This window comes from Ostrea edulis, chromosome 2 (genome assembly GCF_947568905.1).
Source record: "Ostrea edulis chromosome 2, xbOstEdul1.1, whole genome shotgun sequence".
NCBI classification, from domain to species: Eukaryota; Metazoa; Mollusca; class Bivalvia; order Ostreida; family Ostreidae; genus Ostrea; species Ostrea edulis.
In genome coordinates this window covers 58,878,409-58,905,168 of record NC_079165.1, presented here as the reverse complement: position 1 = coordinate 58,905,168, position 26,760 = coordinate 58,878,409, and the positions used below count along the sequence as shown (strand labels likewise).

The 26,760-nt window shown below is 34.8% G+C and overlaps 1 protein-coding gene across 7 annotated transcripts in view; it reads right to left on the bottom strand.

The window, feature by feature from the left end:
* LOC125678683 (protein turtle-like) overlaps positions 1–26,760 on the bottom strand; it is an 88,983-nt gene that overhangs the window by 13,608 nt on the left and 48,615 nt on the right. For 4 of the 7 annotated variants that reach the window (XM_048917311.2, XM_048917313.2, XM_056154582.1 and 1 more), the window contains exons 2-4: positions 21,906–21,971; positions 13,223–13,555; positions 1,745–2,020 (exon numbers count right to left, since the gene is read on the bottom strand). In XM_048917311.2, coding sequence (XP_048773268.2) covers positions 1,745–2,020; positions 13,223–13,555; positions 21,906–21,971 — 675 coding nt within the window. Of the gene's footprint in view, positions 1–1,744; positions 2,021–4,854; positions 5,165–13,222; positions 13,556–21,905; positions 21,972–26,760 lie in introns of those variants that run through there. The other 3 variants (XM_048917315.2, XM_056154583.1, XM_048917316.2) reach the window with 1 other exon arrangement.

The following is a 26,760-nucleotide window of genomic DNA, read 5'->3' as shown; positions in this document are numbered from 1 at the left end:
TGTCCCCCCTCCCTCCTCTCTTAATATTGAAAGTTAAGCCTGAAAAATTCATGTAACATTATCATTCTATACATTGAAAAATGAACATTTCCATGAGAAAAATGTTTTTTAAAATGATAATATTGAATGGGACTTGGATTTGTTTCCTTCTTATACATGTGTTTCATTTCATTCAATGTTATTTGAACAAAAACTCAGTCTTCAATATTATCTGATAAATCAATTCACTTGTATAAAAAAAAGAGAAAAAAAAAGAAGTAACTTTAAATTCTCATTGAATCTTCTCATGTTTTGTTTTAACACTTTTATGTGGCATATTGTTTTATTTGTTGATAGATACACGTTTCAGTGGTAAATGTTTATAATGTTACAATTTTTTTGTTCACGGCTTCATTCATCTTGTTAAAGTGTGTTTCTATGGTTGTGCAATACTTCCCATCTACCCGGGTTTTGAATTATACAGATTTTACGAGGAATTGTCCTTTGTAAGAGATACTACTACCAAAAACATAGCCAGATTGGAGACCTCCCTCCTATCTCTTTATCATGAATTAAGATTAATCTTAATATTATATTGAATAATTTAAAAAAAAAATCAAAACAAAATGAATAAATGAATATTTCATTAAATACAAACACCAAAGCCAAATTTGAAAGCCTTGAGTACAAAGAATGGGGGAGATAACTCGCATTGGTTGATGGTATAAAACCGGTCCAATTCAACGAAAGTCATTCCACGATAGGCACAGTTTACATGAGATGCCTGTAAAATACCAAGCTGAATCACGATAAACAAAAGATCTGTGCTGCCTGTACCTGTACACCTTTATATGCAATATCTGAATGTGATGGGCATACGCACATCCTTAAAACCTACAAGGTCTTTCAATGGATGCTGATCTAACACTGCCTTGTTAAACACATGTCGATTATTTGATAAATCACCAACACATACAAAAAAAGTTATTGACGTTTGGCATTTCCCTAACAATGAATGAATTCATTTTTGAGTTATGATATTTTCAGCACAGGGTCATTCAATTGGCAATATCAGACCATCTTGATGACATTCATCCTCTTCATACAAACTTATCAGTCATCAGTAGAAATACGAGATCAATATGCCAAAACAAAACCTACTGAACTATCGAGAGTAACACCGGCAGGTTAACAATAGTAATTCTCTACCATGCACAACAAAGACTCAATAGTACCTTATCACATTTGGCTCAGTAACCATGTCTTATTTTCCACCTGAAATGATGCACACACTTTTTCCCAAATATCCTATCATATCTTAACAATATTTTCCTGTAACAATATTTAAAACACATTGAACTGAGTGCATCAGCTTTACTTTGATATGATCAGAACACTTATCCAATGATTGCTTCATTTTTCAAAGCATCATCAATTTCTCTTTCTGTGGTTCAAGAAAAATTTCAAAAATAATCACTATCCGTAACTTTCAGATTTCGGCTTTTGGTCGAACTACATTTACCGCTTACCAAATTATACCTCAACATATGACTCCATATCTGTAAACTATATGAAATCCTTTAATGCAAGAAACACTTCATTCAGATGTATGCAATGTGATTGTTTATGGAGTGTCATGCAATGTGATTGTTTATGGAGTGTCTTCTATCTTTGGAATGTCTATTTTGGTTAATGTTGCAGCCAAACAAAGAACAGGAAGACAGACTTAAACCAATATGGCTGCTGAAATGTCTTTCAAACAAACCTTCTACAATGAGATCAATTCGTTGAGACACTGCACCCATAGAGTTAGTAAAAATACAGGTATAGATGCCCCCATCAGATCGCTGAAGGTCACGAATTTCAACCGACTCCTTGTCCAGTGCAATGGTGACCCGTTTGGAGTTGACCAGTGGAATGCCATTTTTGGACCATATAACCTCTGGTTCCGGTGTACCCTTAGCTCGGCAGTAGAGCTGGACTGTGGCCCCTAGCTGCTGATGAAGCTGAGTTGGAGAGCTCGAAATGATGTATGGTTTAGCTGTATTTAGGAAAATAAAATGATACAGGTGATTCATGTTTACATAGTGGCTCTCAATCTAACACAGATGCAATTTAATTAAAATTACATGCTCTCAATCTAATGCAGAAACAATTTAATTAAAATTACATGCTCTCAATCTAACACAGAAACAATCATTAAAATTACATGTTAAATACACTCGCATACATGACATCTTGCGTATGCATGCATACAAATGGATCTAACATCTAATTTTTAACATAATTTTTGTTAACAGCAATTGTATCCCCAACGCCTTAAATTAAAAATACTCCAAATTACACCCCCTCCCCTTAATGTACTGCATGGTATGGATAAGAAAGCGTGAGCAAGAACATAGACATTATGAATGGTACTTTGTATATTGAGGAAAATGATGGAGAAAAAATTCCACATAGATGTGACCAATGTTGTATACAAAAATAATGACTGTTATGCTGAAGTACCAGTGGGAAAGTGAACATACCCTTGTACATGAAAAAAAAATCTATAAAACACTCCTCTTTGATCTACTGTAAATTGTAGGAAAATATCAGATCCCTGGGTCAGAACAATGTGATCATTGAATGATAATGAAGTATTGTACAAAATTTCAAGGCTATCCAATGAGCCATATGGGAGGAAAAGTGTTCACAGGCTATTTTACATAACTTTAAGGGTCACAATTAGATCTACAAATGGCAGTGAAGCATTGTACAAAGTTTCAAGTCTATTGGATAAGTAATATAGGAAAAGTGTTCACAAAGTATTTTACATCTTCCATCCCTCTTATATCCACTGATCCCGTGGAGATCCGGGTTAGAATACATCCTCAGTAACCCTTGCTTGTCGTAAGAGGCGACTAAATGGGGCGGTCCTTCGGATGAGACCGCAAAAACCGAGGTCCCGTTTCGCAGGAGGTGTGGCACGATAAAGATCCCTCCCTGCTCAATGGCCAAAAGCGCCGAGCATAGGCCTAAATTTTGCAGCCCTTCACCGGCAGTGGTGACGTCTCCATATGAGTGCAATATTCTCGAGAGGGACGTTAAACAATATTCAATCAATCTTATATCCACCGTAACAATTAGATCCTCCGGCCCAAACAATATGCACATCAACAAATGACAATGAAACATTGAACAAATTAAGTTTCAAGTCTACCTGATATGCCATACAGGAGAAGTGTTCACAAGATTTCATGACAGACAGACGGACAGAAAAGAGATATAAAATAACTGCATGTATATAACCAGGATATAATGAAAGAGCAAGACAACCATGGTCTATTATGATGCAAAATGAAAGCAATTTCAACAACATACTTTTAGCCTTTCTTCAAGGTTAAAAACCTATTCAAAGATTTTTTAAATTCTTTATGAACTTCGGGGAGTGCAAATTAAATCTCACTTCTTTATCTTCAAAAGATTTTCCCCTCAAGTAGATAGATACCCTATAAATCTTAATATCAACAGACATAACAGATTTTCTAGGCCATGACTCTTCAATCAGTTTTAACATTTCTCAATACAAAAGGTTTTACTGAGAAAGTATAAGTCTACCCTATGGTTAACGACTAATTAAAAAATAACCATGGGGGGAACAATCGACAATTTTAAGTGTCACTTAATCTGCATTACCTGTCAACCTATTTGTCATAGAAAAATTGCATGCACATGTGTCTCAGAGGGAGAAGCATTCATGTCGGCCATAATTAATTACAAGCACTGGAATGCAGAATCAACATGTAGTGTGTATATCCCCTAGACATTCAAATTAATGCAGTAGTGATCCTCGCATGTGCAAAATGCATGCACGATCAACACTCTGTAACAAATGGAATAGGATAGACTTTTCCCTCTCCAAATTTACAATGACGAAATTGACAAAATCCATATATATTTCAAATGTCATCGCTGATTACAGTACTGTATGTGATGTACACAGACCCTGTCTATCTGGCTACAAAATCAGAATTTACTGCACAAAATGGGCATTAAAGAATTTTTCTGTGGTCGTAATTACCTATGCATGAATGACAAATTCTTCAATATAAATATTTGAGTCTTGTAAATTTTACGTGTTTAAAATGCCAAACTAGAATAATTTCATCTAAACCAAAATGAGAAGTTCATCATGAACAAGTACAAGCAGATCTGTCCTAAGCATTCACATCGATTCCTTGATTTAATTCTAAATCTCACAACAATAAAATTTACACAGTTAAGTGAAAAGTCACCAAGTACTTCTTATCCTGCCAGAAGTCATGTACTTATAATGAACTTCCCTAACGATCCCTCTGTGATTATACAGTCTGTACATGTTAGCTTCCTACAGCAGTCATAAAAATCCCTCAGCACAAAGATTTAATTAAATATTAAGTCAAGAGGAAGGAAAATTATATGGTTTAATTAACACTTTTTTGAGTATCTGAGAGAATGCACCCAAGGTAATGAAGTTTCACTCCATCAGCTTGAACTGTACTGATTAAAGGTAAAAACACAGTCACTGTCTATCAATATACTTTGAACAGTAATCTATGAATTTTGACTACCTTAATTAAATGCATATACAATTGAGACTGCATGCCAGTGCTAAACAAATATATGATTTATTTGAAGAAGGAATTAAAGGGCTGCTCATACATTTTCCAATGATAACATCAAAATGATATATGATAGTGAAATCTAAACACATTTTAAGGCCTACTGGTTCTACAGTTTACCATACTGAAATACAGTTTGGAGCCTGTAACCTATATTATAACCAATGCATTTTTGATCAGCAGACTAATGTTGTAATGTACACTACATCACACAGCAGATTTTCTTCTTTACCTTGCCCATCAACATCTCCAGTGAGAAAACAGAGACAGAGTAAACCAAGGTACACCAGTGAAGGCAGCACCCTCATATTGAAATCAAACTATAAATAAATCCACATGCTCCCTCCAACACTTATACACTTCACTAAGTATATTCCATGCTTCTAGTCTCCTTTCCTTGTCAGGTTATGGCATGGTAACCTACATACAGTTTAAATCTCCCATCTCAGTAGTAGAGACTTTTGATTTCAAACTGCATGCCCCCACAACGCACAAAGCATTCACTCCATTCATCCCCAAATTTAAAGGAAGAGTCCACTTTTGAATTTCTACAGGTGGGGCCAGGTATGGGTCATGTACAATATGCCTAATCATCTAAAGAAATAAAAATCAACTTGCTGAAATACAGAAGGCTTCCTACCGACCTTTGACTGCTGTGCCATCATAATTAGTCAATATGCTTGTAATTAAACTCTATTGATTGCCCCAGCAGGAAGGATAAGTTGCTCACACCTGCACAGGTGAAAACCCAGATTAAATAAAGAATGTTTACTCTTTTATCTTAAGTGATCATGTGAGAACCCATTTCAAATATTTTATCTAAATTTTTAAATCTATAAGGATACATAAACCAAAATGAGTCTTGATTAAAATTAAGGTTCTACAATGTACATATCAGAAGTATGAAAACTGAACAGTTCAGAACCTACACGTGTTAGAAAGTATCTGCAATTTTCTTTAAGGACACACAAACATAATCAATCATTTTTATTACTTCAGCGATGACTTATCTCTCTTTGAACATTATATATACACAGTGGAAAATTGGAAACCTCCTGCATGCAGCCTATGGCTACAATGCTCACATGAACCACCTCTATAAAAAAAAAAAATAGTGACTCAAATGAGAATTATGTGTGCAGCTTCCTATTACATGTATATTAATTACTATTTACAGTAATTTGACAATTTTTCTTTCATTGCAGAAGAACATATTTTATAACAAGAGGCCCACAGGCCTTATCGGTCACCTGAATACTAGTGAAAAAGTATCAATACGTACTTCCATATATGGGCTATGAAATCTAGAAAAAAATTCCTGTTCTGAATATCTAAACTAAATTCTAATATGTTCACCAACAGTATAAAACAAGATGTGTTCTTAAAACTTCACTTCCCTCAAAAGTGCATACACTGATGAAAGGCTTTAAATAATAGATGTATTAACATTAAAACATCAAAAGATATGACTAATTTGGACTCATCCTAAAGTCATAACCCTGGGTTGTGAAATTCACCATTTTTTGCACATCCTTTTCTGCTATTCCTAAGTATGCATTTAGATTTTATACAGTATCAGCAAATTTACACATAAATACTATATATACTAAGTTTGGCCCCACCCTGGGGTCAAAACCCTTACTCTGGGCAAAATCAAATTACAATTTTGGTAAAAGACTACCTGCTCTATCCATTTAGTTTCAATTTAGTATCAAAAGCACTAAAGAAAATGTTATTTAAGTGTTTTACACATAAACACTATGTAACAAGTTTGGCCCCGCCTTGAGGTCAGAACCCCTACCCCGGGGATCATGAAATTTACAATTGTGGTAGAGGCCTTCCTGCTCTACATCACTTTGCATTTAGTTTTTCTTACATGTGTGTGGTTCTTTTGAAGAAGATTTTTGAAATTTGTCCTTTTTGGGCAGTTTTTGCCCAACCCCTAAGGCCCCAGGGGTACAGGAGTCCTGAAATTTACAATTTATGTTCCCCTTGTTCCAAATATGTTTCATACCAAATTTGAAAAGAATTGGAATGATAGTTATCAAGAAGAAGTTAAAAATGTCTATATTGTTCACACATTTAATAACTGAGCATTTTGGCCCCTACCTGATACCAAAACCCCTACCCCTGGGATCATCAAATTTACAATTTTGGTAAAGGACTACCTGTTCTTCCTAAATATCTATTTACTTTCAATTTAGTATCAATAGCATTAAAAAAGATGTAATTTAAGTGTTTTCCACATAAACACTATATAACAAGTTTGGCCCCACCCTGGGGTCTGAACCCCTACCCTGGGGATCATGAAATTTACAATTTTGGTAGAGGCCTTCCTGCTCTACATCACTATGCATTTAGTTTTTCTTACATGTTTGTGGTTCTTGAGAAGAAGATTTTTGAAAATTGGTCAATTTTGGGCAGTTTTTGCCCCGCCCCTAGGGCCCCAGGGGTGCTGGAGTCCTGAAATTTACAATTTATGTCCCCCTTGTCCCAATGATGCTTCAAACCAAATTTGAAAAGAATTGGACTGGTAGTTATTAAGAAGAAGTTAAAAATGTTTAATTGTTAACGCACGACGGACGAAAACCAAATCATTATGGGCATATTTTGACAGTACTACTGTGGCCCCACCTTGGTCTCAGGGTCATTATATTAAGGTGATGCTTGCACATCCTTATAGTGAACTCTAGGTCCCACACTGGCTCTTCAGGTCATGGTCCGAATATCTTTGCAATCTTGCATGTTATTTTGACAGCACTTATAATTTAGTATATTGCTCACAAAAAATTGTAGTTTGTGCAAAATGTGAAAAACTTACTTGCATTGTTATTATGTGGCCCATGCTTCCTCTTGCATGATGTGCCCTGAGAGCATATCAGGTTTCTTATTAATATACCAGTAAAATAACCCAGAAAAGTTTATAAGAGTTGCAAGACATTGCACCATTAAGTCTTTTATGACATGGGATTTGATTAAAGGTAGCTAAGACATGATGTTTCTCAATAATATATAACTCATGACATTTCAAGTGGGGATTCACTTGCATTCAATCTGTTCTCTACTAAAAATCCTGGAGTATATTACCAGGTTTGTTTTAGATTATTAGCATATTTTGATAGTTCCTGGTTGTGGCAAGTAACAAGAGGCCTACAGGCCTTATTGGTCACCTGAGTATTAGTCAAAGAATCAGTAGCCCTAAAGGCTGTGAAATCTGTAATAATTGTCTTTATTATAATATATGATTGAATAATTCCTAGCTCTCTAATTGGCTGAGATCCAACAATGTAGAAATCATACTACGTTATGTTTACCTGCACGTGACCTTCCAGGTGAACATAAAGAATTATTTTTTCCACATAGAACCAAAAATAGGTCGTTGAAACTTACAATTAAAGCAAAGAACAATCTTGAAGGGTTTTTTAATCATAATTAATCATATAATAAAACAATTATTGCTGTTTTTGAGGTCAATACGATGATTTAACCACCTTCGAAGTACAATATTTACCGAGCCCAAAGGGTTCGGTGAATATTGTACTCCTCAGGTGTCTAAATCATCATATTGACCTCAAAAACAGCAATAATTGTATAATTCTGCACATTCTTAAGTTAAATTCTAATACTCAGCAGCAGTATAAAACAAGATGTGTTCTTAAAACACAAATGTCCTCAAAAAGAAGACCAATTTTCATATCTTTGGTTCAGTCCTGCAAGAGCATGCAGAATCAGGGGAGTGCATGGCGATTAGCACAGGGATTATCACAATTACTCTGTCATACTGTTTGATGGAGCAGAAATGGTCGGATGCACTTTACTCAATATCCTTTTTTCAACTCCTCCTGTAATGCTTAAACTTTCAAAAAGCTTGAAAATCTGTTTTAAATATTTTGATATATACACAGTAGATCATTTCAATTTGTGAGGGCCAGTTTTCATGAAATGTTGAGATTTTACAGCTTTTGTGCATTTGGTTTCTGTTCATTGAAACATCATAAAAATTCTGTAATTTTGCTGTGGTTTGAAATTTGTGGGATAGGGTACCCACAGAAATTTATAAAGCCGGGCCATCAATCTCTTTGATTATATATACATGTATATATATATAACACGGTCGAAATATTTCTACAAAGTGTTTAGAGTATATATCATCTTAAATTTGTATAATTACCAATTTGTTATAAAAACTTTGGGCATTTACTGCCAATTTTGATTTGGCAAGTTTTATCAATTACCTCCATCTGAGTAAAATATTTTCACAGGGTTGTAAAAATCCTTATAATCAATATCTAACCATTCTTTTGCATAGGAACTCGTGCTTAATCTTGTATTTTTGATTCAGGTGAGCCACAGTATCATGCTTGTGGCCCTCATGAAAACTCAGACCTCCAATAAAGTGCAGGGTAATAAATCCACAACTTAGCTGCATTTAATTGCATCTGCTTTGTGCTCCAGCAGTTGCACTTTATTTACTAAGGAAACGTATAGTTAAATCGAAATATAGTGGGTCGGAGCCTATTCAAACTAAATCAAGGAAATGAGAATCAATATTCTATCACAACATAATTGTATCAAAGACAGAAGAAACGATTGAGTAAGGAACCTCGCTGGAATTTGCATTTTCATCCAGTTACATCCCTAGGACACTTCACAATGTCTGCAAGCCAATCTAAATGAAGAGAATCCTCGCCTGATTTATTGTACAAATTCACTTGGAAAATCAAGCAAATTAGATAAATGATTTACTTAATAATGGACAAATACATCCAGAAAACTTCCCAAAAATGATTCTGTGCAGTCAAACAATCTTACACCCTGTGATTGCCTAACGTGTGTTCCACTCATTGGTGCGCAAGGGAAATTTAATCTTCTGTCAATGGCGCAATGATGGTAGAAAGGAATTAATGAGAACAGAGAAGCATGGAGTTGTCACAGAGTGTCCAAGACCTGTCTTCACCAGATCAATGTCATTATAGAAACCGAGTTTGGTTCATGTCAGCATTAAAGTGAGAGCCCTGCATGTTTTTCTTATGTAAGTAATTCATCACCGATATAAAAACACTCAAGACATGTCAAAGGCCCACCAAATCTTCCATCCACATATCATCTCATGAGCATTTCTATGCAAATCAATTGGATATTCCTCTTTGTTTTCTTATTGGAAGAGATCATACAAACTGCAAAGAAATTGCTTCTGATCTGTTTCTGATAAATCTGCCACATAAAATTTCCATACTACATTCATGTCCTTTTATTACCATTCACAAAATTTGATCGCACAAAACACAGTATGCCATTCTGTTTTGGATTTGTGGTCAACATATCAGTTGATCATTTCATCATGTGTGGCTTCAAGGAGGGGGGGGGGGGGTTTACTATTATGTAGATATAGTCAAAAGGGAGATTTCCAATCAAAACAAATTAAATACAATTTATACATCTTAAATATACATGTTTATCCAGAATTTTTTTTCAATTTCACCAAAATATTAAGAAGTACATGTATAATAATGTCATAATGTATGCTTGTAAAATTACAAACAAACTTTAAGTATCATTTACTATTATACTGAGACATTCAATTCAGTGTTCTCCAAATGAAAACAAGTATTAATAAAACCAATTTTATTGTAATAAATATAGTTAAGGATCCGTGGGAAATGTGAACATGAAAAGGAAATTGTCTAATTTCACACTTGCAATGTTGTATGGTACTCAATCCCAAGTCATAAAAGCACTTGAATTTACTCATTTAAATATACAGATTCAAATGTTTTGTTGATTTCACAACTACATTTAAAAACCATGCACATATAGAGGTCAAAGTTCCGAATTGATCGTTTACACATTACCGATCCTTTGGACCGATTATATACAAAAAATGACCAGATTTTAGAAATATTTAATGGTTTTGCCAGTGGGACCGGAAGATTTCAAAAACTCGGACCGATTATATACAAAAAAATCACCGGACTTTAGATATATTTAGAGTACTGGTTTTGCTGGTGGGACCGGCGTATTTCAAAAACTCTGTAAAAGGTAGTTCTATTTAACAGTGGCATTACATTACTATGCATCAATACTGAGTGTACATACTTTAAATTTATTCTACCTTTTTATAATATATAATGCATTTCTGATATCGAGTCAAGTACAATTACATTATAGATTATAGACTTCATTTGAGATAAATTAATTGCGATAAATTACAGTGTTTGAAACTCTTTGTAAAATTAGCTAGACAGGCTGCTTGCCTGTAAAAATTGTCAGCCTGCCAAAGACCTACTAGACTGTCATTTTTTAAATTACCTTTATTACTATCTATCTTTGAATGAAAGCGAGTAAGTGACTGGGACTCAGTTTCCATAACTTCGATCTCCATCACACATAAATTCTATCAAGTTAATAAAGTTGTTACAGCTGTTACCGGTACAGTAAGTAGATAAGATAATCTAAATTCTATTTAATAGCAGAAATTCTATCACTTCAGGTCGGGTGTCTATGCAAAGAAATTTGTTCGCCCGCGGCAAAATATATGTGTCTCAGGTGCACGGTTATTTCAGACCCAGTAAATTACATCGTATTTGTACAAGAGTTCCACAAACAGTACAACATACTTAGATGCAATACCTTTTATTATGATGAGAAAAAGTCCAGAAAACTATGACCTACTTTTAGCCCTAAAGTAGGTCATGGTGCAACAATCAAGTTGAAATGTGAACTGATTATGTGGGTTTTTTCTGAGAGGGAGGTTGTGACAAAATTTCAGGGCAATACCTGTATTCTAATATATTCTGTGCCTTTTTTGACTTCTGTTATAGCCTGGAACTTTGTTTTGATTGTATGAACTTAAAGTTGATTTTAACACTGCGTCCTGTCCTGTCCCCCCCCCCCCGATTTTTGATACCAAGTCCATCATTAGATTGCTTATTAGATATACCTTGTGAATATTTTGTTTATAGGAAGACACAATTTTTAATTTTAAATATTTAAAATGTCGAGTACCTGTGCTAATAAAGTAAGGTCCCACTGTTAGGGACTGGCATGACAAGAGCTCTTACTGGAAAAGCCAGAGTCCAAGAAATTATATGTGACACCTCACCTAAAACTGGTGACATTTCAAAATCACAGAAATATTTTTACTTGGTCATCGCATTAATCAACAATCAAACAATCAATCAATATCATTTCAATGGAAAATACAAAGACCTGCATCACACACCATTTCATAATACTGAAAGTGCTAAGACAACAAGCAGAGCCATGATAAGTACATGTCGATATAACATGAATGCTTCCATAAAATAGAAAGCCAATAATTATCAGTAAATTAGCAATCTAATCAGAACAACAGTTGAGTATGACCTACAAAAATCTGCTTACTTGAAATTTTTGTCTGAAGTCCATAGGACATTCTTGCTGAAGAATAAGTCATTTAAAAAAGGCAGCCCATGGGCCATTTCACTCACCTAAGCAGTTACATTTTCCTATGTAAGAACATAAAATCTAGTTATGGTTTCACTCTGAATCAGGGGGTCATGGTAAAACAAACTACAACTGTCCAATATATTTATATGTAAAACTCATCACTATGATTTCTTAAGGTGGCAAAAATGTTGAATATACACTATCAAGAGTATAAAAAAAATTCCTGAGGGCCAACATCCAGGATCTACAGATTCTGAATTCAGATTCAGAACCTTGAGATAGATGTGATTGAGAGCATTGTTCCTTAAGTTACCTTTAACCTTGAGATGGATGCGAGTGAGAGCATTGTTCCTTATCTTTAACCTTGAGATGGATGAGAGTGAGAGCATTGTCCTTATCTTTAACCTTGAGATGGATGCGAGTGAGAGCATTGTTCCTTATCTTTAACCTTGAGATGGATGCGAGTGAGAGCATTGTTCCTTATCTTTAACCTTGAGATGGATGCGAGTGATAGCATTGTTCCTTATCTTTAACCTTGAGATGGATGCGAGTGAGAGCATTGTTCCTTATCTTTAACCTTGAGATGGATGCGAGTGAAAGCATTGTTCCTTATCTTTAACCTTGAGATGGATGTGAGTGAAAGCATTGTTCCTTATCTTTAACCTTGAGATGGATGCGAGTGAGAGCATTGTTCCTTATCTTTAACCTTGAGATGGATGAGAGTGAGAGCATTGTTCCTTATCTTTAACCTTGAGATGGATGCGAGTGAAAGCATTGTTCCTTATCTTTAACCTTGAGATGGATGTGAGTGAAAGCATTGTTCCTTATCTTTAACCTTGAGATGGATGCGAGTGAGAGCATTGTTCCTTATCTTTAACCTTGAGATGGATGAGAGTGAGAGCATTGTTCCTTATCTTTAACCTTGAGATGGATGCGAGTGAAAGCATTGTTCCTTATCTTTAACCTTGAGATGGATGCGAGTGAGAGCATTGTTCCTTATCTTTAACCTTGAGATGGATGTGAGTGAGAGCATATTTCCTTACCTTTAACCTTGAGATGGATGCGAGTGAGAGCATTGTTCCTTATCTTTAACCTTGAGATGGATGTGAGTGAGAGCATTGTTCCTTATCTTTAACCTTGAGATGGATGCGAGTGAGAGCATATTTCCTTACCTTTAACCTTGAGGTGGACGTGAGTCAGTTCTTCTCCACTACCATCAGTATATGTAATGCTGCACTCATATAATCCTTCATCAGAACTTCGAATATTTGACAATTCTAGAGATGATTGGTTAACTAATCGAACACGTCCAACGTAACTTTCCTTAATGAATTCTGGGTAATGCTGCATTTGTTGAAAGACCAGGATTGGTGTGAAGGAGTCGCTATACTTCACCCATCTGATCAGTGTTGCTTGTGATTTATTATTTTGAATGAAGCACTCCAAAACTTCTTTAGATCCTGTGTCCACAAGTTTCAAAGTTATTCCTTCAGCTTGCACTATACCTAAAAAAGCAAGCAATAATGCCAAAATAAATTTTATTCAAATATTTACTAGCATAATTAGCACAAACATTTCCATTTTTTCAGTTCAATGTGGAATTTTTTAACATTTCATTTCACATATATACACAAGATGACCATTGGAAATATTAATTGCTAACTTGTATGATAAAAATATGGGATTAACTTTAATACAACCTATACAAGGATTATAAATTACAAGAAAAGAATTGGAGAGAATTTATAGGGAGAATTCCTTATCAGGCCTCGGGCCTACCATGGGGTTGACATCAAAATAATTACTACCATGAATGTACTGATTAAATGTGTCACAAAAATCTTATATTTGATGACAGAAAAAAATTGACCCTGGATTTTCTATAATTTTGTTCAATTTTGATTAATATGAGGGCGTTGGTGTGAATTACTGATGCAAAAATGAGGCATGCTTTTTGCAGCAAAAATGTCATCTTCCGTGACATCTTGTTGCTTATTGAAATTTTTTAATCTCTGCATCTCTTGTTGTCGATAAAAATGTCTGTGGATGTTTTACGAGACTAGTCTGATTGACTGAACTGTCTCCCTGGTCCTAAGAACAGTCCATTTCTTTCTGTGGTCTCTTATCTATAAAAAAGCTGATCTAATTACAGACAGAAAAAAAACTGGTTTCTAGATGGTATCATGTGTCTGTATCTGAATACACTAAAATATTCTTGATTTCATTATATTCACATAAAACTGGTGTGGAAAATACAGACTACATTATCAGGGGCCTCTTGACATCAGCACCAGAGCCCTCAACACATTGCAGACATCATCAGAACATTCATTATAAACCATATCTTAAAGAATGCCGTGGAATGATTATCGGACAATTTCTTGCATCAAAACTTGCAATTTAAAGCCAACATGAAACCTCATTCATATACATAATGGCGATATGATGACCACTAAAAGACCATTCATAATGTCCTTGTGGCTGAAGCAAGGAAATTCCTTTGGGAAATAATAGGTGACACATTTTAAATGTCACAAGGGGATCAAACAGCTAAACAAGAGGTCCATGGGCCTTCACATTCACCTGAGTAATGCAACAACTCTGAAATAGACAGTTAATCAAACAAGGTGTTAATATTTTTAAAAATGAAAATAAATCATCCTAAGCATTTATTTCAATGTCCAAAAGTAAAAGGGCATTTTAAAAACTCATACATTGTATTTTTTGCTAAATGATTGCCACTCCCTGCAGACACAATAGCTAGTCCAGGGATAAAAATTCCACAATTTTGGTAGAAGTTGTCTTGCTCTTCTTAACAATACATACCACACAGCAAGTTTTTCCTGCAGGATGATCATTTTGGCATATTTTAGCGGTTAGGTATCATGTCGCCAAATTTTTAACAGATAAATTTGCATTCAAATGTGTCTGCAGTAATGATATGTGCATTTTCACAAGAAAGATAACTCTGTATAGCAGTTGTTTGTGTGTCAAAGGTACATGTATAGTACTCTTCAGCTTGTGAGTTAAATAAATTATTGAGTTTTTTAAGTCAGTTGTTTATTATGACAGTAAAATGTTTTACAGATAAGTACACTACTTATTTTATTAATATTATTTTTTTTTTAACTCTGTGTTCCCCATAATATATTCCGCTGAAATTGTAAAACTATGAGCTAGAAAATCACCCAATTTTACAGCTGCAGAAAAAATTGCTATATGGTGTTGTATTTTGTCACAGTGTGCCAAAATTGAAAAGGGATGATTTTACTGCATAAAAATCAGTATATGCACCCAGGGGTGCATGAGCCAAGTTGCATGGGATACATTGTAAAGTCAGGAATGATGTGGCATATTTATAATTGTGAAGAACTAATTTCAGTTTTAAACTTTTCGAGTTACTGTCCAGAAACCATATTTGTCTGAAGTTTTCAATCTATATTCGATCACTGTGACTTTGACCTTTGTTCTCCAAAATCAATAGGGGCCTTGCTTTGCTGGTATCCAACAATATATCCAAGTATCATTTGATTCGGATTTAAACTTTCTGAGTTATCATCCAGAAACCAAATATTTCTGAAATTTCATTCTATATTCGGTCACTGTGATCTCGACCTTTGATCTATTTTCTCCAAAATCAATAGGGGTCTTCCTTACCTGGTACATAACAATATCTGTAAGTATCGTTTGATTTGGATTTAAACTTTCTGAGTTATCATCCGGAAACCAAATATTTCTGAAATTTTCATTCTAAATTCGGTCACTGTGACCTTGACCTTTGACCTATTTTCTCCAAAATCAATCCTTACCTGGTATCCAACAATATATCAAAGTTTCATTTGATTAGATTGTAAACTTTTCGAGTTATCATCTGGAAACCAATTGTTGACGCCCAACCGCCCGCATCACCAAACCAATAGCCGAGTTCAACTTCGTTGCAACTCGGCCAAAATGTATCATAAATCATATACCAATTTAGCTCTGCCCTAGAATCTGAATCCCCAACAGGCTCACTAGAGAATTACACAATTTTGGTAGATAGCTATATGCTCTTCATATATAAGCATAGAATATTTCTTCACAAAGCAGAGAAGTAAGATGATTTTTAACAAGAGGTCCTATTGGTTCAAAGAGTATTGGTTAAAAGTATCACCAGCTCCAAGGCTTTATGAAATCTAGAATAATTTTTATGTTCTGCATTTACATATCCAAGTTAAGTTATAATATTTAGCAGCAGTATAAATCAAGATGTGCTTTTAAAACAAACAAGAGGCCCATGGGCAACATCACTCACCTGAGTCACCTTGGCTCATATTTAAAGATTTTCCCTATATATTTGTATGCAAAATTTTGATCCCTTATATTGTGGCCCCATCCTACCTTCCCAGACCATGATTTTAATAAACTTGAATCTGCACTATGTCAGGAAGCTTTCAGGTAAATTTCAGCTCTTCTGGCCCAGTGGTTATCGAGATTGATTGAATATTGTTTAACGTCCCTCTCGAGAATATTGCACTCACATGGAGACGTCACCACTTCCGGTGAAGGGCTGCAAAATTTAGGCCTATGCTCGGAGCTTATGGCCATTGAGCAGGGAGGGATCTTTATCATGCCACACCTGCTGTGACACAGCACCTCGGTTTTTGTGGTCTCATCCGAAAGACTGCCCAATTTAATCACCTCTTACGACAAGCAAGAGGGTACTGAGGACCTATTCTGACCCAGATCCCCACAGGATGTGGTTATCGAGAAGAAGATGGTTATCGAGAAGATTTTTAAATGACTTCACCCTACTCATGTATTTTTATGATTATCTCCCTTTTGAAGGTGGCATGAAGGAGAAGATTTTTAAAAGTTGTCAACGAATATTTTCACTATTATTTCCCTTTGGAAAGGAGCATGGCCCTTTATTTGAACAAACTTAATTCCCTTCACCCAAGGATGCTTTGTGCCAAGTTTGATTGAAATTGGTCCAGTGGTTCTGGAGAAGATTTTTTAAAGTCATTTATGTATTTTCACTATTATCTCCCCCTGGAGAAGGGTGTGGCTCTTCATTTGAACAAACTTGAATCCCAATCACGCAAGGATGCTTTGTGCCTTCAGCTCAGGTGAGCTAAAAATGTCCCCGAAAGTGCCCATACTGATGAAAAACTTTACAAAATATAATAATATAATGTTATATTACTATTGTATGATTATTTTGAACCTGACCTTTAAACCAAGGGTTGCAAAATTCACAATTTTGGTACATCCCTTTCTGCTTTTGCTAAATATATGCAATTAAGATTTCATACAGTATCAGCAAAATTAAAGGAGAAGTCTTTCAAATGATAAAGACAATCACTATAATAATTTTGGTCCCATCCTGGAACCAAAACCCCTACCCCTGGGATTATGAAATTTACAATTTTGGTAAAAGATGATAACCTGCTTGTTCTTAATATCTATTTAGTTTCAATATCATATCAAGTTTGCCCCCCCCCCCCTCACCTCTACCCCAGGCATAAAAATTTCATAACTTTGATAGAGGCCTTTCTGCTCTACATAACTACTCATTTAGTTTTTCTTACAGATGAGTGGCTGTAGACAAGACTTTTGAAAATTTGTCAGTTTTTCTTTGCTCTCAAGGCCCTATGGGTACAGGAGTCCTGAAATTTACAATTTATGTCCCCCTCATCCCAAATGATGCTTCATACCAAATAGGAAACACATGTATTATCTAGAAAAATTTCCCAATTTTAAATTATTAACACACAATGGACACAGACCAATTATCATAGGTCATCTGAGTAAAATTAAATGCAAAAAGATTACATAAGTTTTTTTTAAAGTTTTTCCATCCCTCGGCCCCAAGGGTGCAGCGTCCATAGAATTCCCCTTACCTCAAAGATGTTCCATTCCAGATTTGATAAAAATGGTCATATACTTTCAAAGAAGATCGAATCCCATTATGTTCAAATGTTAATGCATGACAACAAACTATCTATTGAAATTGAGTGACTTATGTGACTTAAAAACCCATGTTTAAAACACAAGCCAAGTGGACAAAAAAAATTACAGAGATTATGTGGAAAATTAATCCTAATCTAATAATATCGGAAAGATTCAAAGATGCATATTATATCTGGATGAACAAACTTTATTGCAAGCTAATCCCACATCATTTGCATGAAGAAGAAAATCAGGTCATGGTTGTAAAGAAAGCTACAGAGAGCCATTGAATGTGCATTGTAAATTAATTTAAATGAAACATTGAAATCCTAGACAATGTCCTCGTCATCCTACACTTTCATTCAGTTTGGTTAACCCATGATGATCTAATATGGTGATGTAGGTAGACTAATGGTGTCTTGAAGCAAGTGTTAAACTAATTTACCCAGCATTGGATGAAGTTACTCAGCTCAAGAATGTTAATTCTCTTTAAGTTGCTTCATCAATTCAGCACCTTGCACATTTGCCACTGGATAATAATTGCTGATCTAACTGTCTGGATTTTGTCTGGATTCTACCATCATCAAATGTACATGAAAAAGTTTCAAAATATTCTGAAGAACCTGTGGGCATGATGGAACACCTTCTCTGTTAACTCACAGTCCACAAGAATTGATTCATCTGCCCATCACATGGCCAATTGCTTTTGTATAATTGAAATAAATGTGAAAATTATCGTATTATTTTCTTGGGCGTCAATCCTGACCTTGGGCTTGAAAGTGTGCCTGCAGCACAGGAGTCTCGAAGTTAGGTCCATCATCTAAAACCATGGTAATTTTTAACATAATTATTTGCATCCCATTCTTGAATTCATGTAACAAGAGAACTGGAAAAGTGATGAAATAGACTATATATAGAGTAATAAGCTACAGCAGTCGAAGCAACATCAATTTATAACATCCTACACACACTCCAGCATCCAACATGTTTCTTCCAGAGCCTCTTGTCTTACTAAATATGGAGATGTGCTCACTTCATCATTTAAATTCTACTTGGTGAAGGGTCTGCAATATATTTTCTATGTATATAGATTGAGGGGCTCTGTGAAGACAAGCTAATGTGAAAAGTTTAGAGACCATTAAAATTCTGTCTACATTGTTTTCCAATGGTGTCCTCTGTCATTCACAGAAATAGAAAGTTTTTCATACCGAGTCCCTGAGGATTCCTCTGTTGGACAAGACAGTCTACACGATTGAGAGACTCATGGTGTTGTGAAATTATCTTGTTTTTCTTTCCACAAGATATTCAAATGTATACTGTTTTAATCAAGACTTCAGAAGTCAAGATTCAATTAGAGTGCTCGCATGATGAAAAACTCTTCAAGTGAATAAACGTTCTAAATTGATTTTAAAAATTGTGTACAATTTATTAGAGGTGGTGGTGGTAATCTCAAACAATTGCTATCTTATAAGAATAGCACAAATTAAAAAAAACCAAAGAAACAAAATTGCTGTCACATGAATATTTGGATTAATTGCAATTTGTTATGTAATTTGTGACTGCATGGGTTCTAATGAAGTATGCTGGGAGTTTTTGTTTGTGAGCATCAAATTTCCAACGATCAATTACTATTCTGTTGTGTAACAGGAAAAAGTGGGGAATAGTCCCACCATACCCCACCCATCCCAAAAAGCCGTCTGATCACAAAACCAATGGGTGTCGGTAATCATCATCCAGTTCATTAGCACTGATCAACCGACTTGCCTTTACAATTTACACCATCCTTGATGTAATATATTGGCTGCATGCATTGAATTTCAATGAAATTTGGGATAATTGGACCCCTCCTGTTTATGTAATTGTTATACACTATAGAAAGTGTTGCAATTAATGATTTTATTGGCATTTCTTTATGTAACAATGCCAAGGTCAAGCACATGTGTATCTAGGGATTTCAGTGCACTTCTTGTATAACTCTCTTTCCAGATATGTGAAATGGTACAAAATAAATGTTTCAATTTTGCAAACAATAGTGCTGACTACACATTATTTACAAATGCTTCCATTAATTCTGCATGACAATCAGATTAAGAATACAGAAAGGACTGACAATTCACCGATGATGGAATGCAGTGTTGGACACACACTGAATAGGCATATATATATAATACAGCACAATAAATTCCAAAAAATAATAACTATCAATGCTTCAGAATCCACTTCAAAGTCACATCACTTGAGCATGGTGAGTCGTGACAGTCTAGAGAAGGATATGAACAAATGACAGGAGTGCATGACAATCATAATTTGTCAAATAATGTCTTGTAAATCATGCTGTGTTTTATGTATGAAGTTCAAATATCCGGTTGACATTTGTTATTGCTTAATAATTGACAATACTAGTGACTGCAGCTTCATGGATGCGACTTTTTTTCTGACGTGCACACAAATCTATTACATAGTACATCGAACTTTAAAAAAAAAAAGAAGGAAAATTAAAAACTATAATAATGGTATTGAGTATTGTTGTAGCAGGAAGCAGCATGGCAGAGTTTTTTTGAATTCTGACTGACAGGCCCAGAGCAATACCTGCCTGTGTATTGGAGGCTCAAAGACAGCAGGAAGAATATAAAATACTCCAAATGGCTGGGACACAAGTCTGGTTTTATTAGGAAAAAACAGATGAGACTTGATTAAAGGATGATGCATAGTAATAAATGGTGTCTTTTATTGAACAATTACTGATGAAATATCGACAGATTTGCAATAAACATTCCTATGGTTGAAGTTGGCTTTATGGCAACACTCAGATTCCAGATTCCACATCTTCAGCTACACAGGACGGGGTTTGTGTATGTTTTAATTCACTATATGCGAAGATGGAATATATTCCAAACAAATGGTGCTTTCTTATTCACTGTGATATAAACTATTGTATCAAAAGCCATTAGCATCAACCCATCACTTTCCAATAAGTTATGAATTGCCTAAAAACAACAATAATTGAAATGCAATCTAGATTGATACAATTAATAAACCATCTGATTCTAGACCAAAAGATCCTATATCAACCAATGCCTTTAATTTATTGTTGTTCTCTAATAAAATAAAGTGTATGTTCTAAGTTTGATACTGTCTGAACTCCTTCCAGACTGACAGACAAGATCGTCTCATTTCCCACTAGAGACAGATAAACAAAAGTCCACTGGATTGTTGTCTTCAGCAGGATGCAATGATATGGCCTTGGTTGGAACAATACAAGTACCTCCATTTTTTTTTCCATTTTTTTTTATTATAGTCCTCTCTCTGCATGTTCATGTGTGCAGTCTTTACGTCATTTATAATTTTTCAGTTCCATACTAGCAATTCTCTTAGTCCCTGTTTTTTTTTTAAAATCAGTGTAGATTGAATATGCATTTGGTGAATTGTTTATTCTGAGATAAAGAGAATAGTGAAAAGTTGATTTATTAGCTAACTCATAAGATTTCCAAATGAACTTCAATGCAAGCTAACGATCCAAACCCACATTCAAAGAACTTCAGATTAACAAGACTTTATTGAATTAATATAAACTGTCGAAACATATTGCTAACGCTTATTATACACCAGAGTAATTTCGGACATTCATTCATATGACAAATGTTGTATTCATATGTCACAATCAAATAATTTGCCAGGTACTTTCCTTGGCAAACATTATGGGGAAAAGACTTTGGGCCAAGTTCAATCATATACATATGTACCTACATCCACTTTGTACTTTGTTTGAGGATGAATCCTATCATCACTGACAGCTTTCTCTGATGATAGAAGTATTGGATATTTTGTTGTAAATCAGCTACCAGATAAAGTATTTATATAAGACTTTCCTCATTAAAAGATCACAGCTTACTTTACCTCTCCAGTCAGTAAACAAAAAGATACCTTTCGTAATAGGACTCCACCATAATGAAAGACCAGCAACTACAATCCATGCAAGAACACCATCATCTGAAAGAGACAACAGCATGTTAGCGTTATCTGCCACATCATGATAAAATAAACTTCTCATGATCTTAAATCTCTCATGAAATGAGTAAAGAACAAAGACTTTTGGACAGAAACTCAGCCAAGGATTTTTAAACCCAAGCTATCCAGATGTTTGGAATGGTCACCTGGGAGTTTTTAGACTATGGGGAAGGAATGAGGAATGAGAAAATTATATCTATGTACATTCACAGTGACAAATCATGTGACTTTGGCATGATCAATTACAAGGATAAATGAAAGTTAAAAACAAGGGAAAATTGAAATGAGACAAACAAGTATGCAACACCTTTATTAATAATGAATTGTCACATAATTTGTATCAACATTTGAAGAATTTTCTCAGGAACCATTTCTATACTGAAATGGTAGTTCTACATGCGATAGAGGCAGAGATCACTTTATGCAGTTTTTTGGCAGTTGGAAAGTTTTTCAACAAAAAAACTGTGTCAGTGTTCTCTGCTTTTATTGCACGTAGAACAACCATTTCAGTAAAGATTTGTTCCTGAGAAAATTCTTCAAATGCTGATATAAATTATGTGACAATTTGTTATTGATAAAGATGTAATACTTACTCGTTTGAATTTTCCCTTGTGTTGACTTTCGTCGCCATTTTTCCATGTAATTGATCATGTCAAAGTCATGTGATTTACCACCATTATATCATTACTACTATCAAATATTGGCGCATTTCTTAAAATATTATTTGAAACTCAAGGTAAAAACACTAGAGCATTAATTTGAAATCATGAACAGATTTTTGAAAAAAGTTACACCGACTTATAAATGGGTCAATGGTAATTCCCTCCAAAATAAACTTAAAACTATACAACCGACTTATAGGCAAACCGACTTATAGGCGAGTATATACAGCAATAAAAAAACCCACACACACACAGCATGGTGATCCATGAAGTCGGATCACATTTAGTGAAATTAACAGTCCCTGATTATTGATGATATAAATAATTATGTACAGATGACTCTAATGAATTACTTTTCAGTTCAAGGGACTTGGATAAAACTTGGAAGAAATCAAGACTTCCGAGAGATCAAATCCGGAAATTAAAGATCCGACAGTGTATAACAACATCCGGGGATTGTTTTGACACGTATATTTTTCATTCATTGCATGGTATGTATGTTTCTAAATCATGTTCTCAAATTTACTGCATCATTGTCAAAATTGCATGTGTATACGCTACCACCATTAAATCGAGTATACGCTACCACCATTAAATCGTGTATACGCTACCACCATTAAATCGTGTATACGCTACCACCATTAAATCGAGTATACGCTACCACCATTAAATCGTGTATACGCTACTACCATTAAATAGTGTATACGCTACTACCATTAAATAGTGTATACGCTACTACCATTAAATCGTGTATACGCTACTACCATTAAATAGTGTATACGCTACCACCATTAAATAGTGTATATGCTACTACCATTAAATAGTGTATACGCTACTACCATTAAATAGTGTATACGCTACTACCATTAAATCGTGTATACGCTACTACCATTAAATAGTGTATACGCTACTACCATTAAATAGTGTATATGCTACTACCATTAAATCGTGTATACGCTACTACCATTAAATAGTGTATACGCTACTACCATTAAATAGTGTATACGCTACTACCATTAAATAGTGTATACGCTACTACCATTAAATAGTGTATATGCTACTACCATTAAATCGTGTATACGCTACTACCATTAAATAGTGTATACGCTACTACCATTAAATCGTGTATACGCTACTACCATTAAATAGTGTATACGCTACTACCATTAAATAGTGTATATGCTACTACCATTAAATCGTGTATACGCTACTACCATTAAATAGTGTATACGCTACTACCATTAAATAGTGTATACGCTACTACCATTAAATAGTGTATACGCTACTACCATTTTGGAATATCAAAAGTGAAAACAATGGATACGTTTAACGGGACACAAATTTCACTTCTCGAGATCAGAAGTTCGAGAGATCAAAAGTAGATGGTTACATAGAGCAACAAGATGTGTTTGTGAAACACAAATGCCCCCGATAATGGCCAATTCCGAAGATGGCCAAGGTCACAAGGGCAAATATCTTGGTACCAGTAGAAAGATCTTGTCAAAACAAATGCTCATGTACAATATGAAAGCTCTAATATTTACCATTTAGAAGTTATGACCAATGTAAAAAAAAAAATTAAAGTAGGTCAAATGTCAAGGTCAAAAGGTTCAATACCAACAGAAAGATCTTGTAACAAGGAATACTCATGTGAAATATCAAAGCTCTATCACTTACTGTTCAAAAGGTATTTGCAAGGTTAAAGTTTTCAAAAAGTAGGTCAAATGTCAAGGTCACGGGGTAAAAAATGTTGGTACCCACGGAAAGGTCTTGTCACAAGGAATACTCATGTGAAATATCAAAGCTCTATATCTTATTGTTCAAAAGTTATTAGCAAGGTTAAAGTTTTCAAAAAGTAGGTCAAACCCCAAGGTCAAGGTCATGGGGGTCAAAAATATTGGTACTCACAGAAAGGTCTTGTCACAAGGAACACTCATGTGAAATATCAAAGCTCTATCACTTACTGTACAAAAGTTATTAGCAAGGTTAAAGTTTTCAAAATGTAGGTCAAACTCCAAGGTCAAGGTCACGGGGTCAAAAATGTTGGTACCCACGGAAAGGTCTTGTCACAAGGAACACTCATGTGAAATATCAAAGCTCTATCACTTACTGTACAAAAGTTATTAGCAAGGTTAAAGTTTCAGACAGAATGACAGAATTACAGAATGACATACAGGACAAAAACAATATGCCCCCTGATCTTCGATCTCGGGGGCATAAAAAATTAGGACTGTGATTTATTTCTGAGAGATCAACATCTTTAAGAGATCAAAGTTCGAACAGTCACCTGTTCATGTAAATACAAGTCTTCTTTATTTATTTTTTCGAGTTCTAAAATAATTTTCAGAATGAAATTTGGAAACCCTTTATAGAGCTGCCTTCTGTGTTTAAAGAGAAATAAGGAAACCTTTTATAGAGCTGCCCTCTGTGTTTAAAGAGAAATAACACATCACAATGTTTTAGAAGGAAATTAGTCACAAATGCATAGACTATTCCATGTCCTTTTAGATTTAAAAATGCTGTGGCCTATCTGGCAAGCTCTGAGTGGCATCAATGAAATAACATAGTTATGGGCAATAACTATAATCATACCTAGGGAAACCTCATTCACGGATTTAGGTTTCAATAGTAAAGAACATAAGCTATTAGGTCAATGGTTAGCAGAATAGCAAAAATGTCACTACACACATATATATTCAAGCATCAGCAAAAGCTTTACAATGACTCTTCAGACAATCGGAGTTACAGATATTGGTTTTCTGTATGTCTCAGTAGAAAATAATGTTATTTTTCATATAACATGAACATGTAGAAGTTTAGAAATAATTAATCTTAATTCTTGCTTCTATAGATATAATTAGCTAAAAAAAATCCATGCTGTTTTCTGCCAAAATATCAAAATTGATGCCCTACCACCATTATTGATCAGGGCTTGAGTTTTAAGATTATTTTCTGGTCATATAGGCCTGCTCTCGTGTACTTGAAGATGCTTCATTTACAATTTTATCATAATCTTAATTCTAAAGGTTTGGATTCTGTTTCATATTTTTCTGGAAAATTGCTAAGCTGTCTTGTGTTTCAGTTTAGGAATGCCATTTCCTTACAATATGATGTTGCTCAAAATAATACCAGATCAATAATTCAGTGGAATATACATATTCTGATGCATACTAATACTTAAGAAATTTAAATTGGAAGAAAAGCAGTGATTGCTTGATTTATTTTATAAATTTAAAAAAAAAAAAAAAAACTAGATGTGATGGAGCAACACAAATGCCCTGCTGGCAACGAAGTTTGAATCTGCAGAGCTTTCCCAAGAAACTGAATTGTTTGAAATTTTTCACAGTCCAAGGGACATAACTCTGCAAAATATTTATCTGACCAGAACTGCATAGAAGTTGACCAAAATACTCTTATGAAAGGTGAAGATAACGAACAGTGATCAATCTCATAACTCCTATAAGCAATACAAAATAGAGAGTTGGGCAAATACGGACCCCTGGATATACTAGAGGTGGGATCAGGTGCATAGGAGGAGTAAGCATCCCCTGTCAACCAGTCACACCTGCCATGAGCCTTATATCTTGATCAGGTAAACGGAGTTATCCATAGTCCTTATATCTTGATCAGGTAAACGGAGTTATCCATAGTCAAAATCAGTGTGCCAAGAACAACCTAACAATTGGTATGAAACACGTTGGATAACATTTGACCCAATGATAGGTTGTATTGGCAAACTAGATCGTTATAACGACCATAGAATTCGCAATATGCTGACTTAATTTAAACAAGACTATTGAAAACCCTGCACCATCAACTTGTTTGTCAGTAACCTGCCTCGATTCATTGTCAGAAACCCACGGTTGATTACGCTTTAAAATTCCTCTCTCCATCACCCGTAGGTCCACTCATTCCTACTTGCTCGTTCTCATGAGTAATTAATGAGGCAATTTGATTGGGCGCTCATAGTAACCCTGAGCGAATTTGTCCATTCAAACAGATGCTTTCAGCCCAATTTCGGTATACAATTGTTGTGATTGCAAAGTTGAGTTAATGTTATCTTTAAAAACAGAAGAGCTACATTACAATAATGATTACTTTGATTGGAC